The sequence below is a fragment of the Aphelocoma coerulescens genome, chromosome 1A (assembly GCF_041296385.1).
Source record: "Aphelocoma coerulescens isolate FSJ_1873_10779 chromosome 1A, UR_Acoe_1.0, whole genome shotgun sequence".
Classification (NCBI taxonomy): Eukaryota; Metazoa; Chordata; class Aves; order Passeriformes; family Corvidae; genus Aphelocoma; species Aphelocoma coerulescens.
In genome coordinates, this window is record NC_091014.1 from 15,769,632 (window position 1) to 15,789,428 (window position 19,797).

Consider the following 19,797-nt stretch of genomic DNA (forward strand, 5'->3'; position numbering starts at 1 on the left):
TCCCAGCGGTCCTGTCAGGCTAACCTTATTGCTGAAGATGATTTTGTGCTCTTAGTTTGGTAAGTCAGCCAGGCAGTGGGGCGTTGGCCAAAGCCTCTGCCATCCCATGATGAAGCCCTTCTACTGTGACACAAGCCAGGGACCGTAGCTGTGCTTCAGGAGTCACATGCATGCTTTTAGGTGACCCCATTTTTTCCTGGGCCTTGGCACTGGCCTGTGCTGGTGTGGGGCTCTCTGTATGGACCTGGTGGAGCTGCCCCAGGCTGGAAGATGTGGTGTCTCTGATGGTGCTTGGCTGTGCTCACCGTGCTCAAGTTGTATCTCAGCTGACTTCAGTCACAATGTGGTTTTGGGTGGCTGCTGCCAATGTACTTCCCGTTATAACTACAAAAGAAATCACTTTTACTTGTCAGTATTGGTTATTGTAAGGAAATAGGGATTTGGGTCACCAAAGCATGTGCTGCACCTAGATGTGTTCTTTATACACTGTGGAACTCTGTTTTTACAATTTGTATGTGTTCCTTGTGGACATTTCTGTTTTGCACAAATGACTGATCTCACAGTTAGTAGGAAATACTACCAGTGTTAAGACAGAATAAAAAGCAGCTGTGGTTTAGCATCAGTCCTTGTTTCCTTATGGTGATAGAGTTTTTAGCATTGAATCATAGAATGTCTTGGATTAGAAGGAACCTTAAAGATCATCTAGTTCAAATCCCCCTGCTTGGACAGGGATGCCACTCTCTAGATTAGGTTGCTCAGGGCCCAGCCAACCTGTCCTTGAAATAGCACATGGAATATTTTTAAACTAAGTCAAGAAACAATTTGTTCAATAACAGTAATGAAATTACACAATAATAATAATGCATGGCCTTGTTTTTGTTTTTGGCTGTGGAAACCATGCTAAAGGTCTTTATAAACAGAGTTTTGTGAACACCTGATGTCTTCAGTTAGTTATTTTGACTTTTGTGTGCTTACTTGGATCATAGCTTCTCTCTTTCAAAACTATAGTTATATCTATCCTTTTATTTAATCTCAGTATACGTGCAATGTGAATTGAGGAAAGTTATTCTTTGTATCATTACATCAAACCTCGAAATTCCAATACAGCCACTAGCAACCATTTGCTCTGGGTGTGCTTCTAGAGTTTGTTAGTTGCATTTTCTTTGTTTTCATCCTTTGGAACTCAGAAATCAAATTTATCCAGCTTATTCCATTTAAATGTGTGCAGATTTTGACTGGAATAGAGTTAAATTTGTAAACACTAAGTCTTGAGTTTAAATCCAAAATACAGCCCACACTGGCTGCTGTGAAGAATATTAACTCTACCCCAGCTGAAACCAGCACATTCTCCACCCCTTATTCCATCTAGATGCAGTGCATTCTTCTTACCCATGAACCTCCTTCCCATCCTTTGATATAATACACAGATATCATTCCCATAGTCTATGGATCACCCTGTGAAATGTCTGTAAAGTGTCCATAAATGTCCATTGAGTTCCTTTAGTCCATGACTTTGGGCTCCATGTGTTAGGGTGGTCACTCAGGGCAGGAGTGGTTGGTGTTTTCTGTGGAGTTACAGGGCACCAAAGCCAGCTCAGTTCGGGTCACTGCTTGTCATGCCCAGCCATGGTCAGCAACTCAGCCCCGCGCAGCCGCTTGCTCACTCCCTGCTGGTAGGATGGGGGAGGAAATTGGAAGAATAAAAGTGAAAAAACTCTTGGGTTGGGATAAAGACAGTTTAGTACGTAAAGCAAAAGCCACACACACAAGCAAAGCAAAACAAGGAATTCATTCACCACTTCCCACGGGCAGGCAGGTTCAGCCATTTGCAGGAGAGCAGGGCTCCATCATGTGTTACGGCTACTGGGGAAGATAAACTCCACAACTCTGAATGCCCCCCCTTTCCTCTTTTTTTCTCCCAGCTCTATATGCTGACCATGATACCATGTAGTCTGGAATATCCCTTGGATCAGTTGGGATCAGCTGTCTGGCTGTGTCCTCACAACTTGTGTAGCCCCAGCCTGCTTGCTGGTGGGGTGGGGTGAGAGGCAGAACAGGCCATGACTTTGTGTAAGGAACAAAGAAAACATCCCTGAATCATTAACACTGTTTCCAGCACAAATCTAAAACATGGCCCTATACTAGCTACTATGAAGAAAATTAACTGTCTCAGCCAAACCCAGCACAAAATAGTATTTTGTGATGAAAAAGTGGTGTAGTATCTCTTTTGATTTTATAACTGTAACTGAATTTATTCTTGTAGGTGTAGCATCTATGACTGTGCCAGTGTACATCGCAGAAGTGGCTCCACCGCACTTACGAGGCAGATTAGTCACCATTAACAGCCTCTTCATCACTGGAGGGCAGTTTTTCGCGAGTGTTGTCGATGGAATCTTCAGCTACCTCGCGAAGGATGGATGGAGGTTTGTGAGCCTTCCTTGCTAAAAGCAAGCTGGTGTAGTCGTGATTTGGTTGACAGCTATTATAATTCGTGTTGGTAAAACAGAATTTACAGAGAAAGTGGTAAAACTGTATACTAAAATGGAACTTCACTAATTAAATCTTGCCAAAATAGATCCATACTGCTTTCACTTAAGCTTAATATTCACAGTATGCACAGGTTTTTTGACTTAACTAAACTTCAACATGGAAGAGCAATAAATATGCATCACAAGCTTGAATGATTGTCATGATGTTTATGGAGGTAGCTTGCCTTTTGCATTTAGAATAATCACATGCTGATTTTTCAAAAGGCAAATTTCCAGTAAGTAATACACTGTACGTGCAAAATAGAGGTTGTGAAAAACGAGGTTCACTCCCCTGTGAGAATTTAAAGGGTTTAATATAAAGACAATAAGAGACACATAAAATAAAGCAAAGAGGTAATGGCCGGGTGCCTTGGCGCTCTGCCAAGGGCACACCTGATGCTAGAGGTGAGTCCTTTTTATACCATTTTTCCTGTATTCTTTGTTCATATTAAAACTTTTCCTGGAGCTGTTCTGCATGGCCACTCCTTGGTTCCGCCTTTTTAGAGCATGCGTATTCTTCTGCTTTGCGGTTTTATTTCTTTTGATTCTTGGGGTTGGGCTCGCTAGGTGAGAGTTGATAGTCGGGTGGATCTCTTAATTCTCCAGGCAGTCAGGGCTGATTGCAGCTTTGGGCCTCTTTGCCCCCCGGGCAGAGCAGTGTTAGTGGCTCTGGGCTCTCCTGGCCGCCTGTTCTCTGGGCAGAGTAGCCTTTGGGCCCTTTTGTTCCCTGGACAAAGTGTTGATTAGCAGCTCCTTGGGCCTCATCCTCTGTTCGCTTGGAGGATATCTTATTGCTCACACTTGCTAACATTCTTGCTAAAAAGAGAGAAAACTACATCCACACAGCAAAAAGTATTTCTAACATTATATAATATCTACTTTAATACTTGAGAGAAGCCAATATTACAATATATGTTTATAACAAGGTGAATTTTGAATATTCTTAGTCTGAGCAGTGGTAGTCTATCAGAACTGAAGGATATTGCAACATAAATTTATAGTTAAAAGTTTGTTATAGAATAATAAAAATCTATTGTTTGGGCAGCACAAACCCAGTTTTCTCAGCCTCTTCTTTTATGTCACGTGCTCCAGTTGTATGACCATCTTAGTGATTGGTTGTTATTCCTGGTTTGCAGCTTTCTCTTACATTCGTAGTCTCAGTCTTCCAAGTGCAGCATGGTGTGTTGAGTAATGAAGAGCAATTGTTTCTGCAGCCTGCTGGCATGTGCTGGGTGGCTTTTGCTAAGGCAGTAATGCTGAGTTTCATGTATGTACCAACTACTGCTCTGCTGGATTGAGTTGGAGCGAAGTGAAGTCAAAACTTTCTGTGAAGAAACAGATTGTCACCTCAGTAATGAGGTATCCAAGTATTCTCAGCTGCAATCCTGGAGCTGTTAATTGGGGATGGTGTACTGTCCTCAGCTAGTTTATTGCAACCTAAGGCTGAGCAGGAAGGAGTACAGATGGTCTGTCACCTGGAAGGAGTCACCAGCAAATGCGTGGAGAGAAATCACAAATGTTTACTCCTGAGTCATTACATATAAGAAGGAACAGTACAGCAGTTATTGTATCTCTTACTGACTAAGTGGCTAAGCACTGGAGTGCTGCAACAAACAATAAGGAACTTTAATTTTTCTTGGCTCTGCTTGTTCTTGGAAATGCTGGATATTAAATTAAAAATAAACCAAAGAAAACAAATATTTAATGTGACCCTTATGTCAGGTTAGTTTTATAAACCCTGCTAATGCCATCTTAATAGTATTGCAGCAGTATGTCAGAGAAGGAGAAATGTTACAGCAGACTTATTAAATTTCATGCTGGATTTTTTCAGGTCTGCTAGACATCTGGCTTCAAACACAAAGTCTCGTAATCTGTATAGGAAAGAACTGTATTAGATTTCTGAAAGCTGGCTCGCTGCATGAAATGTCTAAAATTGCCTGCTTTTACTCTAAATTGATTATATCAAAATGGCTTGCTCTGAAAAGTACAACTCTAGAACTTGCAGTGGATGGTCTCTCTCAATTAAACATTTTCTTTCTGTCCTGCTCCTTTTACTCATCTTGGACCAGAATTTTGTAGATTGGAAACTAACTTTAGTGAGGGAGCACTGTCTATACATTTCTTTCTTACCTTGCCTGTGATAAACAATCCAATAGAGTCCAGCTGTTAGCTTTAACAGGCTGGATCAAGCTTTCTGGAGCCTTGATTGATTTTGCCTCCTAAGATGATTGCAGGCACCCGACTGCTTAGTTCTGGAGGCTCTGCTGCATTTAAGTGACTGAAGGGCTTTGGAGGAGCAGAAATTTAAGTAATAGGAGTCTGAAGGACTAAATCTGCTTACTCAGATGCATTAAAACATACTTTTGTGTGCACTTTGACAGGATACAACAGTTATTTTTAATGTCTGTGAGTTTGTTTTACTCTTCATTTGAAATAGGAAAGGCTTTCTAAATACCACTCCAATGAAGATATCAAATCTACAATTTGGTGAGCTTCAATGGTCTATGTATTTTGTATACAGCTACCAAAATGTTTATGGAGAAGGAAAAGTGTAGGAAGAAATGAGGCTGTTAATAAATGAGAACATTAGTGAATTAGTGAACACTATTAGATATGTTGACCAGAAATGACTCAACTAATAAGCCTTCCACAAACTTTGTGGTTTGAATTTTTTTCTTTCATATTCTTTTCTTTTTTAACTAATGATGAGCTATATATTTTTAAGGTGTTACCAAAAAAAAAAAAAAAGAGAGCTGCTCATCGAGCTCTTTCTAGAGCAAGATTTGCTTGTATCACCTTTGGAAATTTTGGCTGGCATTAAGAACCTGAGGGCTTAGCTTGGGGGTGGGAAAACTGGTGTGCATGCACATTGTCCTGGGATGGCCATCCTCTTTGCATTGCCTTTTGGGTATTCTTTTTACCATTCTCTAGTTTTCTGCCTGTTGTACTGCCCATGTTTTCCTTTGTTAAATCCACCACTGCCTCTAAGAAAGTAGTTTTCCATTTTTACTCAAAATGCATTTGGAGTTGGCAAATACATTTGATTCATTGCCCTAACATAAGGTTTTCAGTAATGGTTGTTCTCTCCTTCCTACTCAATTAGCAATCTCATGCATGCTTTATAAAAAGATCCGGGTGAGAAACTGCAGAATCACCTGTGAAAGCATGCATCCTGGGGTATGGAGAGAGGAGAGATTAGCAAATCTCCTTAATCTCCTGACTGATGTCACTGTGTGAATCTGTTTATGAGTACAGGCTACTTCAGTATTCAGAGGTACTGGTTTCTGGAGGTGTTTTAATGATTATACCCACTGATGTGAAACCCATGGTAACAGCAATAATGTACAGGTGGCACCAGCACTGTTTAAAGTCTTTAATGAAAGGGAAAAGAATCTTGGTGAAGTGTAAATGGGAAAAGGTCAGATTTAAAAAGCAGAAGAAAATTATACATTGCTCTGCAATTCTTTTTATCCTTTTATTGTTTTATTGAAGAAATATAAAAATGTGATATGTATAGACCAGAGCCACCCATGAAAATTGGTTGTGTGCTTGTCTTCCACAGCCTTTTCCCCCACTTTGGATGGAGCAAATAGCCCTTTCTGGGTGTTGCCACAGGTGTCAGTGCTGATCTTTGGAAGCATAAATGTGTGTTTACCAGTGGTAATTCTCTGTTGAGTAGAGAACTGGCTGTAATGCTGTAAATAGTTACCCTTGGGCATCAAAATACTTTTGATTTAAAACCTAACACTGCATCTGGCTGAAGATTTAAAAGCAGACTCTCTAAATGATCTGGTGTAAATTGCTGTGCTGGTGAAATGAACTTTTTGCAGTGTTTCTGCTTACAGTCAGAAATCTTCAAAAGTAAAACTGGCACATGTGTCTGTGTATATGTACTACTGACTAAATTATGCATTTTTCTCTGGCTATTTTTTTGTTTGTTTGTTTTTAATATGTCAGTGAAACAATTAGCAGGATTTCAATCTCATTTTTGACATCAACAGTACCCAGTTTTCTCTGTGCATTTGCTTTCTCTTTCTGTTGATTATTGTCACTGAAGGGCTTATCAGTTTCCAAACTAGTAGAATATTTCAGGATTTTTATTTAGTCTTAGTGTCATCAGGACCAGGGGCAGTAGAGTCAGTGGTGGCAGAATAGTCAACATGTCCTTGAGATTTCCTGAAAATGAAGGAAAGGGTCATGTTTTCTAAAATACCTGCAAAATATGATTCTTGCCCCCTTAACTTACAGTGAGAAAGAATACGAGGAGTGGAAGATTTCATTTGTAAATAGAGTTTGAGTAGGTGTAAGTGAATCTTCTCATAGTGTGGTTTTGTAGGCAAATATTAGGTATTTATCTATTTGCTTATTTATTTCCAGGTACATGCTGGGCCTGTCGGCTGTACCAGCAGTTATACAGTTTCTTGGGTTCCTGTTTCTTCCCGAAAGTCCCCGCTGGCTTATTCAGAAAGGCCAGACTCAGAGAGCACGGAGAATTCTGTCTCAAATGCGTGGCAACCAGGCGATTGATGAGGAGTATGACAGTATCAAAAACAACATTGAAGAAGAAGAAAAAGAAGTTGGAGCAGGTATGCTGAGTACTAGTTGGCCACTCTGTCAATGAGGAGATAAAAATCAGAAGAAATGTTGAAGCCTGTGGGAACTTGATGTTTTGCTTTTTCTTGTCTGTTTTGCTCTTTGAAATATTTCATGTACTGGTAGCTTTAAAAATGAAGATATTTCTATGATTCTGCACTTTTAAATTAGGTTCTGATTTCTTTAGTGAGGGAAAAGTAAAGTTGTGTAGGATTCTAAGTTTATACCACCTACGCTTATGTGAGAATTGATTTCAGAAAATTGATCTGTTTAAGAATGCACATCTCCAAGAGTGGAAATAATAAAGTTTGGTTTCTTTCATCAGTGGAAAAGGCCAAACTGACACCAGAGAGGTCTGAAGGCATTGTACGTGCCTCAATTATCCAGAGGCCCCTTCCCAGCAAACTGCATTCTAGACAAGAAGCCTTTGGAAAGATGTACAAAACTAGGCCTGTCATACAGAGATTCTTTTTCTGTAAAAGCAGCTTCTGAAAGTCCTTTTGATCTGCCCTCAAGAGAATAAGGCACCTAAATCAAATCCTTCTTTCACTCTTTTGAATCTTTATGCCATATTTGCTCAAAACTTTGTGTTCATGTATATACTTATAAAATAAGATTACCTTTTGATTGACTTTCTGTACTCTGAATATTTTTTCTTTGCTTTCTGCTGGAAGTGTAAACCTGGGAATGTCAAGTAAGGCTCTTAAGTAAGAGTTATCATTGATAGGAAAGTACTGTAACTTCTCAGAGCTGGTGGAAAGAAAAGTGGATGTTACTTTACATTTGTGTTACATTTGAGATGCAGCATCTTATAATATCTATTCTCACTGCCTCACTGAGTTTGCCTTTGAACCTTACAATAAATAATTATGTGTCTAGAAAAAGTTATTTGACATATAGTTGAAGGATTTTCTAAATATTCATCACTAGTGTGAAGCAGGGCTGGGGATTTTTCCTCACGTTATGTTTTTGAGGCTTTGGATACTTTTTTTCCCAGTTCTTTGGGGCTGGAAAATGAAGTTCATTGAAGCTAATTTGTTAAAAAGATGAAGTGGATATTCATAGAACAGCTTGGGCTTAAGAGTCCTGTACTGAGGTTCTTCATTATATAATTAGGGATTGGGCTATTCAGTTCTGTGGAAAACCACTTAATGTCTAGTATTAAAGTTTAACGCTTTGTAGAAATAAAAGGAACAGGCCTACTCAGTCCCTTGTTTTCCATCACTGGACCATAAGGTATGACCTTGCTTGTCACTCTTAAATCTTTTGTCATGATGCTTTTTCACAGTTGTGAATCACATGTGGTGGTGTAGGTGCAGTAGGACTACTCCATTGTTAAATCAGTCCTCTATACATTTGTAACTTACAATTGCTGTCAGGGATATGCAGGTCTTTTTGTTTCCCACACACACTTCCCCAAAAGCTTACTGTGTTCTTGGAGTTTAGTTAAATCAAGCACATTCCTAGGAGAAATCTTGGTTACAGAGAATCAGTGTTTTCCTCTCAGGTAATCTACAGATTCAGAGTTGTCACCCAAGGGCATTAAAAAAAATGAGGGTAGTTACAAGTATGTGCTGTCCCATTTGTTATAAATGCTTAGCAGACAGGCATTAGACAGCTATGGTCACTTTTGGCTTTGATTATAATTGTACTTCATCTCATTTAACTCAAGATCTTCATTGTTATAAAGAGGTATGTTGTGTGTCAGCATCAAGACATAGGTTGCTTTTGTTACCTTTCGATGACTTACAGGCAATATTTACAGGTGGTGTTAAATTGTAATTGGTTTCATTTTTTGTGGAGTTGTCTGGATCCCCAGTATTGGATTTTGCTTGTGTAGTGCAAAAGCAACTTTCTGTCCATGGTTTCATTGGCAGGTTTTCAGGTATTGACAACTTAAGTGTGTGCTTCTGCAAAGGCTTTCCATTTTTATTTTTTTGCAATGGGTATATTAGTTGTGGGGTTTTTTTGTTTGTTTGGGGTTTTTTATATATACTGCTGTAAAACTTCTTTTATTAATTTCTCCTATTTGTGGTAGACAGTGTTTTAAAATGCTAGTAAATAGCAATGACAAATGACTGTAATTCCTATCAGACATTTTGAACCTCATTCCAGTTTCACAAAAAACTTTAGTAAACCTAAACTGACAGTATGTGTACATGACATTCAAGGAAAGATGACTTTGCAGATTGAAAATCATCTGGCTTACTTTTAGGTAGAACTGCCTTTTCCTTTCTTGTCTTTTTATTTATTGAAAAAGGACAGATGCTGTTTTTCATTGACTGGTACCCGAGCATCTTTGCCAGTTCCTTAGGGCATCACTTTCTAAGTGAAACTAAGGCTGTGTTTGACTCCTCCTCTGCAAGGGAGTAACACAATGTAGCCATAACATATTCTCCAGTCCCATACTAAAAAACTGTAATGCCTTTTGTAACTGTTTCATCAGCTGTTCTCATAACAGAAGAATGAATCATAGGGAAACTTCATCTGTATTGTTTAAGCTACTTTAAAGTTTGGTTTTAATGTGTGTCCTAAAACTAGAGAACTTAATTGCATTTTTCACATGGTCATCAAGTAGCTTCTGTCTTCAAAATGGCAAAAAATGCCTTCAGCAAGAAACGTCTGCTTCAGAAGTCTTCTGTACAGTTATGGGATACCTATTAAGTGAATGATTCACATTTCTGTATCCTTTCCAATATATTCAATCAAATTAGTGCTGCTGATACTGCTTAGCACCTTATATTTTAGCATTTTGAGATTGGCATCAGGAAAATAATGTACCTTTTTGACAAATACTTTCCTCATGACTGGTTATGCAAATGACATTTTTCTGGCAGTCATGGATACTGCTTTTGCATGCTGTGTTCTGTACTTGCAGTGTGACTTCTGGTGCTGTAACCATGCAGTTTGAGAAGTGGAGGGGAGGGCATTGTATTCTGCAGTAACATTGCAAGACAAGTCAAATCTTGGTGAAGTCCAGCTAATCATCATCTGTTGACATCATCCCGCTCTCAGATGCTGTAGCACAAAATCAAGCTGTTGATAGGAAAATTGGAATGAGGAAGATTTTAGAAAGTGTTCCCCAAGAGTTGTGCAAAGAGTAATTTACAGGCGTAGAGTGGCCTTCCCTTTCAAATATGCTGTGGATCTCACAGATTGCCTAGAGCTTAGCTTTAGGTTCTGAAGCCTTATGGAGAGAAAAGGGAGAGAGCGGTCAGAACGGGTTTGCAGTTAAGAGAAGGATCAAAGACATTGCTGGGAGAGCATTCTGGCACAACTCTTCCTAGCAAAACAAGTCTGACTCACACTGCTGCTGAATTGTAGTTTTTAGTACAGTTAAGGCAGAGGTTCTGTACTGCACCTTAGTTAAAAATAGGCAATCAAGTCATAGCAATGCAGGTAAGTCCTGGCACAGGGGCTTAATCACAGAATCATGGAATGGTTAGGGCTGTAAAGGACCTTAAAGATCATCTAATTACAATCCCCCTGCCAAGGGCAGGAAACCACCTTCTACACCAGGTTACTCAGAGCCTTATCTAGCCTAGTCTTGAACACCTTCAGGGATAGGGAATCCAAAACCTCTCTGGGCAGCCTGATCCGGTGCCTCACCACCCTCACAGTAAAGAATTTCCTCTTAATATCTAATCTAAACTTACACTCCTTCATTTTAGGGCCATTCCCCCTGTCCTGTCCCTACATGCTGTTGTAAAAAGTCCCTCTCCAGCCTTCTTGTAAGCCCCCTCTGCATACTGGAAGGCTGCTCTTAGAGCTCTCTGGAGCCTTCTCCAGGCTGAACAGCCCCAACTCTCTCATTCTGTGTTTGCAGGAGAGGTGCACCAGCTGCATGATCAACTTATTGGCCCTTCTCTGGATTCATTCCAGGTCCACATCTGTCTTGTGCTGGGGGCCCCAGAGCTGGATGCGGTACTCCAGGTGGGGGTCTCGTGAGAGCAGAGCAGATCAGGAGAATCACCTCCCATGACCTGCTGGTCGCATCTCTGATGCAGCCCAAGATGTGGTTGGCTTTCTGGGCTGCCAGCACACACTGGTGGTTTATGTCCAGCTTTTTGTCCACCAGCACCCTCAAGTCCTCTTCAGGGCTGCTTTTGATCCATTCTTCATCCTGTATTTGTGCTTGAGATTGCCATGACCCTGCTGTAGCACCTTGCACTTGGCCTTGTTGAACTTCATGAGGTTCTCACACACTCACCTCTCAAGCTTGTCAGGATCCCTCTGGATGATATTCCTTCCCTCCAGTGTGTCAACTGCACCACACAGCTTGATCAGCAAACTTGCTGAGGGTGCACTTGATCCCACTGTCCATGTTGCTCACAAAGGTGTCACCATACTGACCCCTGAGGATTGTCACTCGTTACTTCTCTCCACTTGGATGTTGAGACTGCAAGTCTTTGAATGTGACCATCCAGCCAATTTTTGATCCACTGAGTGGTCCATCCATCAAATCCATGTCTCTCCAGTTTTGGAACAAGGATGTCATGCAGGACAATGTCAAATGGTTTATACAAGCCTAGGTGGTTGATATCTGTTGCCCTTCCCTTATCCACCACTGCTGTAACCCCATCGTAGAAGGCCACAAAATTTGTCAGGCCATGGGTATAGATGAAGAATCCTGTGCTCCTAAGCAAATTAAAGTGTGGGATTTGTGATGTTAGTTGTGGAGCGAGCACTTGGGAGTGAATTTAATGTGGTAGTTTGTGCGTAAAAATAAAGCTGTCTAGCACACCTTTTGTAAAAGTTTTACTGGCTGCCAATATAGTACTCACTTCTGACTGGAAAAAAATCATTATAGCATCCAATGGAGACATTTAAAACAGATTGTTAATTTTCCTTATGCCTGACGGTACTACAATGTTCAATGCAGATTGGAGAAAAGCATCATTTTGTACAGTCTTTCTGGGTGAAAAGTGTCTGCAAACTGCATGCCTTTTCCTCACACTCTTCTGTGTAGCTATACTCAGGACGTGCCAGGATGCATGGATGGTATTTCACACAAAATCAGAAGTGATGTGTTTGGGACTAACTTAGCATCTTGATGAAATGAATGTCATTTGCATTAAGACTAGACATTTATTTTTGTGTAGATGAAGGACGTGTAACTATGAATGGTAATTAGGAGAGCAGTGTAATCTCCCCCAGCTCTGTTTATCCCACATTTCTCTAATTTGTGAATTAGGGTTGAGATTCTTGACCTTATCTGTTATGCATGTGGACCTTTGCCTTTTGTTATCTGTTGTTATCCATGTATGTGTGTCAGACTGATCGTGAAGATGTCTTCTTTGCACGTGTTACACGTACTAATTTTGCCATGTAACTACTGGGCCTCGGTGGTGCATGGAACCACACTGCTTCTGTGAAATTCAGTGAGACATTTCTAAAATTGATCATTACAATGTAATATTGTTTCACCTTGCATTCTGCATCTGTACCAGAATGGTATGTGGTGGGCTCTGCTTCTAGATTACACATTTTCCTGTGTTTTCATTATTTCAGTGCGCTTTTTTGTAATAGCCAAGCTCTTTTTGTGACACCAGGAAAGATGCTACTCTTTCAATGTTGTAGGCTTGACTCACGTAACTTTGTTTGCTGTATTTCTTATTGCATCAGTGAGTCAGTCTCCATTTTAATGTTTTGTATTTCCCTGTTGGAGATAAATGTGTTATGACAGAAAGGTAAAACCACCTCATTGCTATTAGGTTTCAGCTTGCAATTTTATCCATTTAACTTAAAGAGAGAGTTAAAATACAACATTATCAGGCAGGAGATCTGGACCCTTAGTCTTTCCTGGTTCCAGTATTTATAGTTCTTGTACCTTTTCTTCTTAAGTAATATTTTAACTTGTTAGTATTCCTGGCTATGGCTTTGGCTGGAACTATTTGATGTGCATCTTTCTAGGGAGATATTTAGAAGCTTGCACTGTTTTCATTCTTAATCATGATTCTCCTTGCTTCTGGGAGTCCTTTTTATCCCAAGGCCTTTGCCCGACATGCTTGATGTTGAAAAAGAGATGGTCATGCTTATTATTATTGGATATCAGCTGGAATCTTTATTAATGAAACATGGTAATACTGTGATGCTCTGGTAGGACTGTGCAGATCTCTGAATAGTTCCACTTCCAGGCACTAAAAACCTTATTTGAAGTTAATTTTTCTTTTATGATAATTAGTGGCTTTTGTTATCTGTAACCATGAAATTAGGTGGAAGACTTTGGGGCAAAAGGAAGCAAAGGATTTACGTTAAGGATTTGTTGAAGAAGTCCCCAAATACAATATGGGTAGTAGACATGTCAGCCTGAAATTCTTGCTTCTGGCAAATGGAATGCCAGGCTCAGTTCCAAGTGGGTTTTGCCTTTAGGTTTTGTGGGACACTTGGCTGATGCAAGAGGTACCTGAAAGGAATGTCTTAGTTTCATTCTTGTACTTTAACCATTTTTTATATAGAAGTGTTACTTTGTTCCCTTAAGAACATAAATTATTTCTGTGTATGTCTCCATGGGAATTTGTTTTGAGTTGAACCCATAAAAAAGGCACTCCTGGATAATTAAAATTCATACAGTGTAAGCAAATAAAACATGGAGACAAAGTATACTAACTATATTTAGTGTGCAATCAGATAGCAAGAAAAAACTTTCTACAGAACTTGGCAAGGAGTATTGAAAGTATGGATTACTATATGAAACTATTAATAGAGAAAGATAAAATTTTTGGTTCTCTTTCATCCTTAAAGTCTTTTAAAAGGGTAACTTATTCTCGCAGATATGACCTTTGAGACATACAATTTATAAAAAACATTATTGTTTTTTGCCTTGTCCAGAAATATGACTACTATATTTTAAAAATAATAGGTTGTTTCTGGTATCTTGGAACTCTGCTTATACTTTAAGGATCCTGCTGTTAGTGTGTTTACCTGGCAGGATGTTTCAAGTCGGTCTTGCTTCAGTGGCTTCTAACCAAAACCAATCCCTTAATCTTTCACCTTGGTTTTCAATATACTGACAGAAAGTGAATGTTTATCTGGAAATGGTGGTTATTGGCCAGTCTGAAGATCACAGATCAGTTGTGTGCTTTGCCTGAATTCCAGACAGGTTTCTTGTATGGTAGTCCTGAAGGACAGGAAAAATGAAACTTGGTAAAACTTCCTCTAGGTATAGGGAAGCACTGAAAGGCAGGACACTTTGGTTTAGTTTTGTTTCTTTGCCCCACTTCATATCCACCATGAAATTTCTGGAAGTACACTTAGCTTTTTATTGACAGTATTCATAAACATTTTATTAGTTCACAGCTTCTGAAGCCTGCAAAAAAATTCAAATTACAAGTCTGTAAAATAAAATTAAAAATACTTCATCTCCTATCAGTTCAACAACAGATTTGAGCATAATGAATTTGCTTTAAGCCAAATGACATTCACAGATTGAACCCAAATTTGCTGATGTTTGTATAGTTCAGAACTGCTACTCTTCTGAGGTTGCTTGTGGGACTACATGTCTGGAAACACTATTGGAATGCATCACTGAACATTCAGCTGCTCCCCAGGCTTTGTTTAGGAACAGGTATCTGTTTTGTGAACAAAATTAGGTTTCAGGGTGAAAAAGTGTTAGAAGAGTAAGACTACTAATTAACATCCTTCTGTGAGAGAGAATTTCTTCTAAATCAAAAACTGTCTAAAGAAGAGGCTGGGAATAAAGGATAGTGTGTTTTGTTTCAGTCATGTCCAAGGAAATAGGAATTTGCAACTTGTGCTAGAAAAACAAATCCCTATGCTTCCTCCTCCTCCCCTCTGGACAATTTAAAATGGAATAGTTTATTTTTCTTTCATAATATGAGCAGCCAGAATTAGACGGTTTTGGCTGGCTCTCAGATGTTATAATTATCTCTGTGTCATGGTTTAGCATAGTTTGGGTTTTTAGTTAAAGAGGGCTCCAGCAGCCACGGAAGTGATTCTCTTGCAAAGAGGTGCTTATAGCTTCCTCTGGACCCAACAGAACCAATCAACCGGCTAGTTTGAACATTGGCAACTTTTTAAAGCCACTTAAGAAGCTCGACGCGCCTCTGTGATCCACATTTAAGAATGAACAAAGCCCAGGAAAGCTCTCTTACTGCCGGCTTTCGGACAGGTAACTGGGGGCTCACGGCGTGGCTCAGCGGGGCCAGGCCGAGCCTTGCTCGGGTCGGCCGCGGTGCGGCTTGGCTGAGCTCTCAGCCGCTTCTGCTTCACTGGACACCCGGCACAGCCCCCGCCGTGCGGGCCGGGCCGGCCAGGAGACAGCCACCCCGGAGCCTCGCAGTCCTGTTCCACCCGCAGCCCTGCTCTGTGCGAGCCGGGCCGGCCAGGAGACAGCCACCCCGGAGCCTCGCAGTCCTGCTCCGTGCAGGCCGGGCCGGCCCGGAGACAGCCACCCCGGAGCCCCGCAGCCCTGTTCCACCCGCAGCCCTGCTCCGTGCAGGCGGCCCCCCCAGACCCCCAGCCCTGCTCCGTGCAGGCGGCCCCCTCCAGTACAGCCAAAATTCATCTGAGGCTGCTGCCCGGCGAAGATCAAGTGATCAGCAGTGAGAGGTGAATTCCAGCTGCGGGGCCCAGGTGCGATCAAGCCTTCTAGTGTTGTAAGTTCCCTCCAGAACAAATGAAGCCTGCAGACATCCTCTCCTGAGTCAGAGGAAAGGTGGAGGCAAGTGAAGAAAACACCATAAAGACACTAAAGTTAATGAAGTTGGAAGAGCTGAGACCCTGAGGGAGGAGAAAGAGGAGATGCTTCAAGTCTAGAAGCTGAAATTCTGTTGTAAAGCTATGGTGATGGACTATGATACATCAGAGTACCTGTTGTAATTTCATGAAGTATGGGAGGTGGAGCGTTGAAACTCCAATTGTGAGCAAAAGTACCTGTGCTGAAATAAGCAAATGTTGAAGTAGCTGTGATTTGATGATAAGCTTGAACAGAGAGAGATTAAAGTGATGAGGACCCTTGCTCCCAGGGGAGGAGGGCCTCTGTTCCTGGAGCTGAAGATGTTCCCAGAGATAGGTGAGGAGAACCTTTGCTTCTGAACAGCTCATCCTTAAAATGGTACCCTATTAGCTCAAGATTGGACCCTCGAAAGCAGTTGTGGGAAAAGCTGTAAGTCGAGGGAAGGGACTCTCACATGCGAGCAGAGAACCAACCCGGGCGGCTGTCTCGCTGTGACATTGAAGCGACGAGAGAACTGTTTCTTGTGGAGATGTCTCCATAGCACGAGCAAGACTCCTCTCCCTAAGTGAACTGAAAAAGATTATTATAGAGGTGGTAAACTGAAAATCTCAAGGGTTGCCTTTTTACGTTGTCAGTGGGAGAAGGGAGAAAGGTGGGGGGAAGAGAAGTGTTCTGAAGGTTTAGTCTGACTTTTTTTCCTTCTTTTAAGTCTGTTAATAAACTTCTTTATATTCTTTTAAGTTTTGTGCCTGCTTTGCTTTCTCCTAATTCTTATCTCACAGAAGGAAAATAAGTAAGTAATGGATATTTTAAACCAAACCACTACACTCTGTTTCTTGTTTATTGTCTGTTAGGGATAGCTACAGAAATTCAAATTTATAGAAAAGTATCTATTTCTTTTAACACAAAACCTACTTGTTTTTGGACTTAAACAAATTATTCTAACTGCCTTGACCTAGATGAGTTGCTAGAAGCTAATGGCTTCTGGCCCCAATTTCCATGTCTTCTCAGAGCTCAGTTCAGTGCTGGAAAGTGATAAGCTAGATGTATTTCTTGGATTTTTGAGAAGTAGTGCTTAGTTGTATGACTTGGCCTGTTATTAAAAGTCTTCTATATAATAGTATAAACTTTAAACAACATTTGTTACATTTACAATAGTTCCTTCTCAGTCAGGGGAAAACCCCGAAAATAGTGTGGCGTGTGATGAGGTTTTGGGAAAGCTGGACAAAAGATTCCTGCAAAAGTGAAATTGGAGGGCTTGAGGGGAATATTCTTGGTCAACAAAAAGAAAAATGGGTGTGTATAACATGATTAATAGTGAAAGAAACAGAAAAAATTAAAAGGAGTCTGTCAGTGTGCTGAAGGGCAGCTTGGGTGTGAGTTGGGGTGCCAGCAGTGTGGTACCTCGGTTGTGTTTAGAAATGGGAAACACAGTTTTCAATTTCCTGTGTACTCTTGTGAGAGAGGTGGGCACACACTGCCTTCACAGCACATTTGTGCTTTGGGACTTGGGTTTTTTTGGACATGGTTACACTGATGTACTTGTTTCTCATCTGAAATTTTAGATCTACTTTTTCTATTTATGTATATCTTTCTTAAGGAGCAATAAAATTATGGTGCCTCTAGAGCTGCAAATGGTATTCAAGAGCTCAGTTAATTAGAAAAGGGAGGAAGGAAAAAAAAGGCCTAGTTCTTCATCATTTCTCTGCTGAATCCAGCATCTGCACTGAATACACAATTCTAAGTCGAATTCTCCCACTTGAGTCTCCTGTTTACATGCAGCAGGGATTCAGACAAATTATACAGTGATGTGTGAAAATGTTAATGGATATGGGGGGAAATTTTTTTATAGACAGCTGAGGAATATTTTTAACACTTTGCTAAGCTTAGTAATATGGTTCTTTGAGTTAGCTCTTAGAGCAGGTTCTGTGGAAAAGTTGGAGATAATGTTGCAGCTTCTTTGCTCTCAGACATTGTGAAGATGAGTAGAAACTCTAAAATGGATTTAGGGTTTTTAATAACAATATTTGTATGTAGATGCTGAAGACAGGTAGCTGGGCAGTCTTTATCTATTGGTCCCACTTTAGCCTTTTCAGTATAATCATTAAAATTAAGAAAAGATATTTAGATAATGCTGTTTTGCAGTGTTGTATGACCTGCATCAGTGCAGAGCTGACTCTTCTTCTGCAGCCTTTTATGTGACAGGCTTTGCACAAGGGTAGGGCTTGGTCCATCTAGCAGATGTTAATGATTCTTCAATAGCATTAGTTTTGCTTTGATTCAGTAGTCAGGTGAGTGCAGTGTTTATACAGCCTGTTTAAATTGAAGTATTTTGTTAATAGGAAGAAACCATTAGAGAGAGAAAAGGGTTATACACAGTGTTTGCACTTATTCCTTTTACATAAGGCCATGTTCTGCTTCTGCAATATAATAAGGCTTTGTTCTTTCTGGAGACCTTCATCAAGGTATTGTCTGCCTGATTTTTGTCCATCCTTATCTTTTCTCTTGTCTTTTAAAATAACAGCATTGGGTGCTTTTTTGCTCTCTCTCTCCTGCTTTCCAGACACTTTGTTCTTCTACTCAGCCTGAAGGGTTTGGTTTAGAATAAGCAGCCATCTTTGCACACTGCCTGATAGTTAATCTAAAGTATTCATGCACTGAACACTGCAGCAAATCTTGTCAAGCAATGTGACATCTACCATAACTGGCCTGCTGCCATATGTGGATTGTGTTTTGTTTGACGGAAGATGAATTTGGAAAAAAACAAACAAAAGCTTTAATGTGGTTTGTTGCTGTGTATGTTGCTGCTGTGATTTCCCAACTACCCACTCTCTTTTCCACAAATATTCTTGAGCTTTCCCTATGTTAAGAAAGCAAGTTGTTGAGATTTCTTCCTTTGGAAAAAAAATTAAAAATGTTATGGTACTTCCATGTTGGCTATTTGACTAGAATATGTATTTGGGCCTAGTGCTTTCATCTAGGAGATAAGAAACAGGTTCTTTTTTTACATTGGTTCTGTTTGACTGTAGTTTTTACAAATGCTGAACTGGTTCAGAATTGTGTTTTATTCATAATGTTTTGGACAAGAAAAAGAATTCTGCTTTCCTTTTTGGTCGTGTGTTGCTTGTTTGGGCTTTTTTTAGCAGTATCCCCTAAGCCGCTGAGATGCTCAACAACTGTGTTGTAGTGTGCTGGCCTTGCTATTGAGCCAAATCCCAAGGAAAGAGCTTTCACTTTGTGTTATTTCACTCCAGAACAGGAAGGGTGAGCACAACCTCTTCCTTTTACCGTCTGAATGAATGTGTCTGGGGGCTTAATCTTTTTGGGGGTGTTTCTATAAGTGAAGTATTTTCTAGGAATTTTTTACACTATTTTGTATTCTAAAATACTACAAGTCTCCTGGAAAGTGTCCATCTAGATTAGAGGGGGTTTATATGGTTGAAGCATGTGTGTGTGTGCACAAGATAACTACTGCTGCATGAATGATTCACAATGAATAATTTTCTTAGTTAATTTAGGCTTTCTTCTTGCCATTTTTGCTATGAACTCTTCGGAAATTGTGGCTTTTACAAATATATAACAGTATTTCAATCATGTTCCAGAAATACCTGCACAAATAGAGCTATGATCAGGTCAGTTAACAATTGAGAAAACAATTAAAGAAAATTTAAAAAGAATCAGTAAGACTGGTCCATCTCTACCCCTGTTTTCAGGTTTTCCTTTTCCTGAAAAAAACCCAAACCAACTTCCCCACAACAAAAAACCCACCCCTACCATCAGCAATTCCTTCACCAAAAACCATTGGTCATTTTTTAGCACTTTTCTTTTCCCCCTCAGGAAACTACTATTCTGTTGAGTGTCTTTTTCCTATGAGGAGAGGATCACTCCACTGTTCCTTGTAGTGGTCAGTTTGTGTATGTTTTTTTTCCCTTTGAATGGTTAGAATAATCAGAGATAAATATTGCATTTATGGATAAT

The 19,797-nt window shown here is 40.2% G+C and overlaps 1 protein-coding gene across 2 annotated transcripts in view; it reads left to right on the top strand.

The window, feature by feature from the left end:
* Nucleotides 1-19,797, top strand: part of SLC2A13 (solute carrier family 2 member 13) — a 153,658-nt gene that overhangs the window by 26,920 nt on the left and 106,941 nt on the right. For both annotated transcript variants that reach the window (XM_068995095.1, XM_068995088.1), the window contains exons 2-3: nt 2,264-2,423; nt 6,906-7,114. In XM_068995095.1, coding sequence (XP_068851196.1) covers nt 2,264-2,423; nt 6,906-7,114 — 369 coding nt within the window. The remainder of the gene's footprint in view (nt 1-2,263; nt 2,424-6,905; nt 7,115-19,797) is intronic.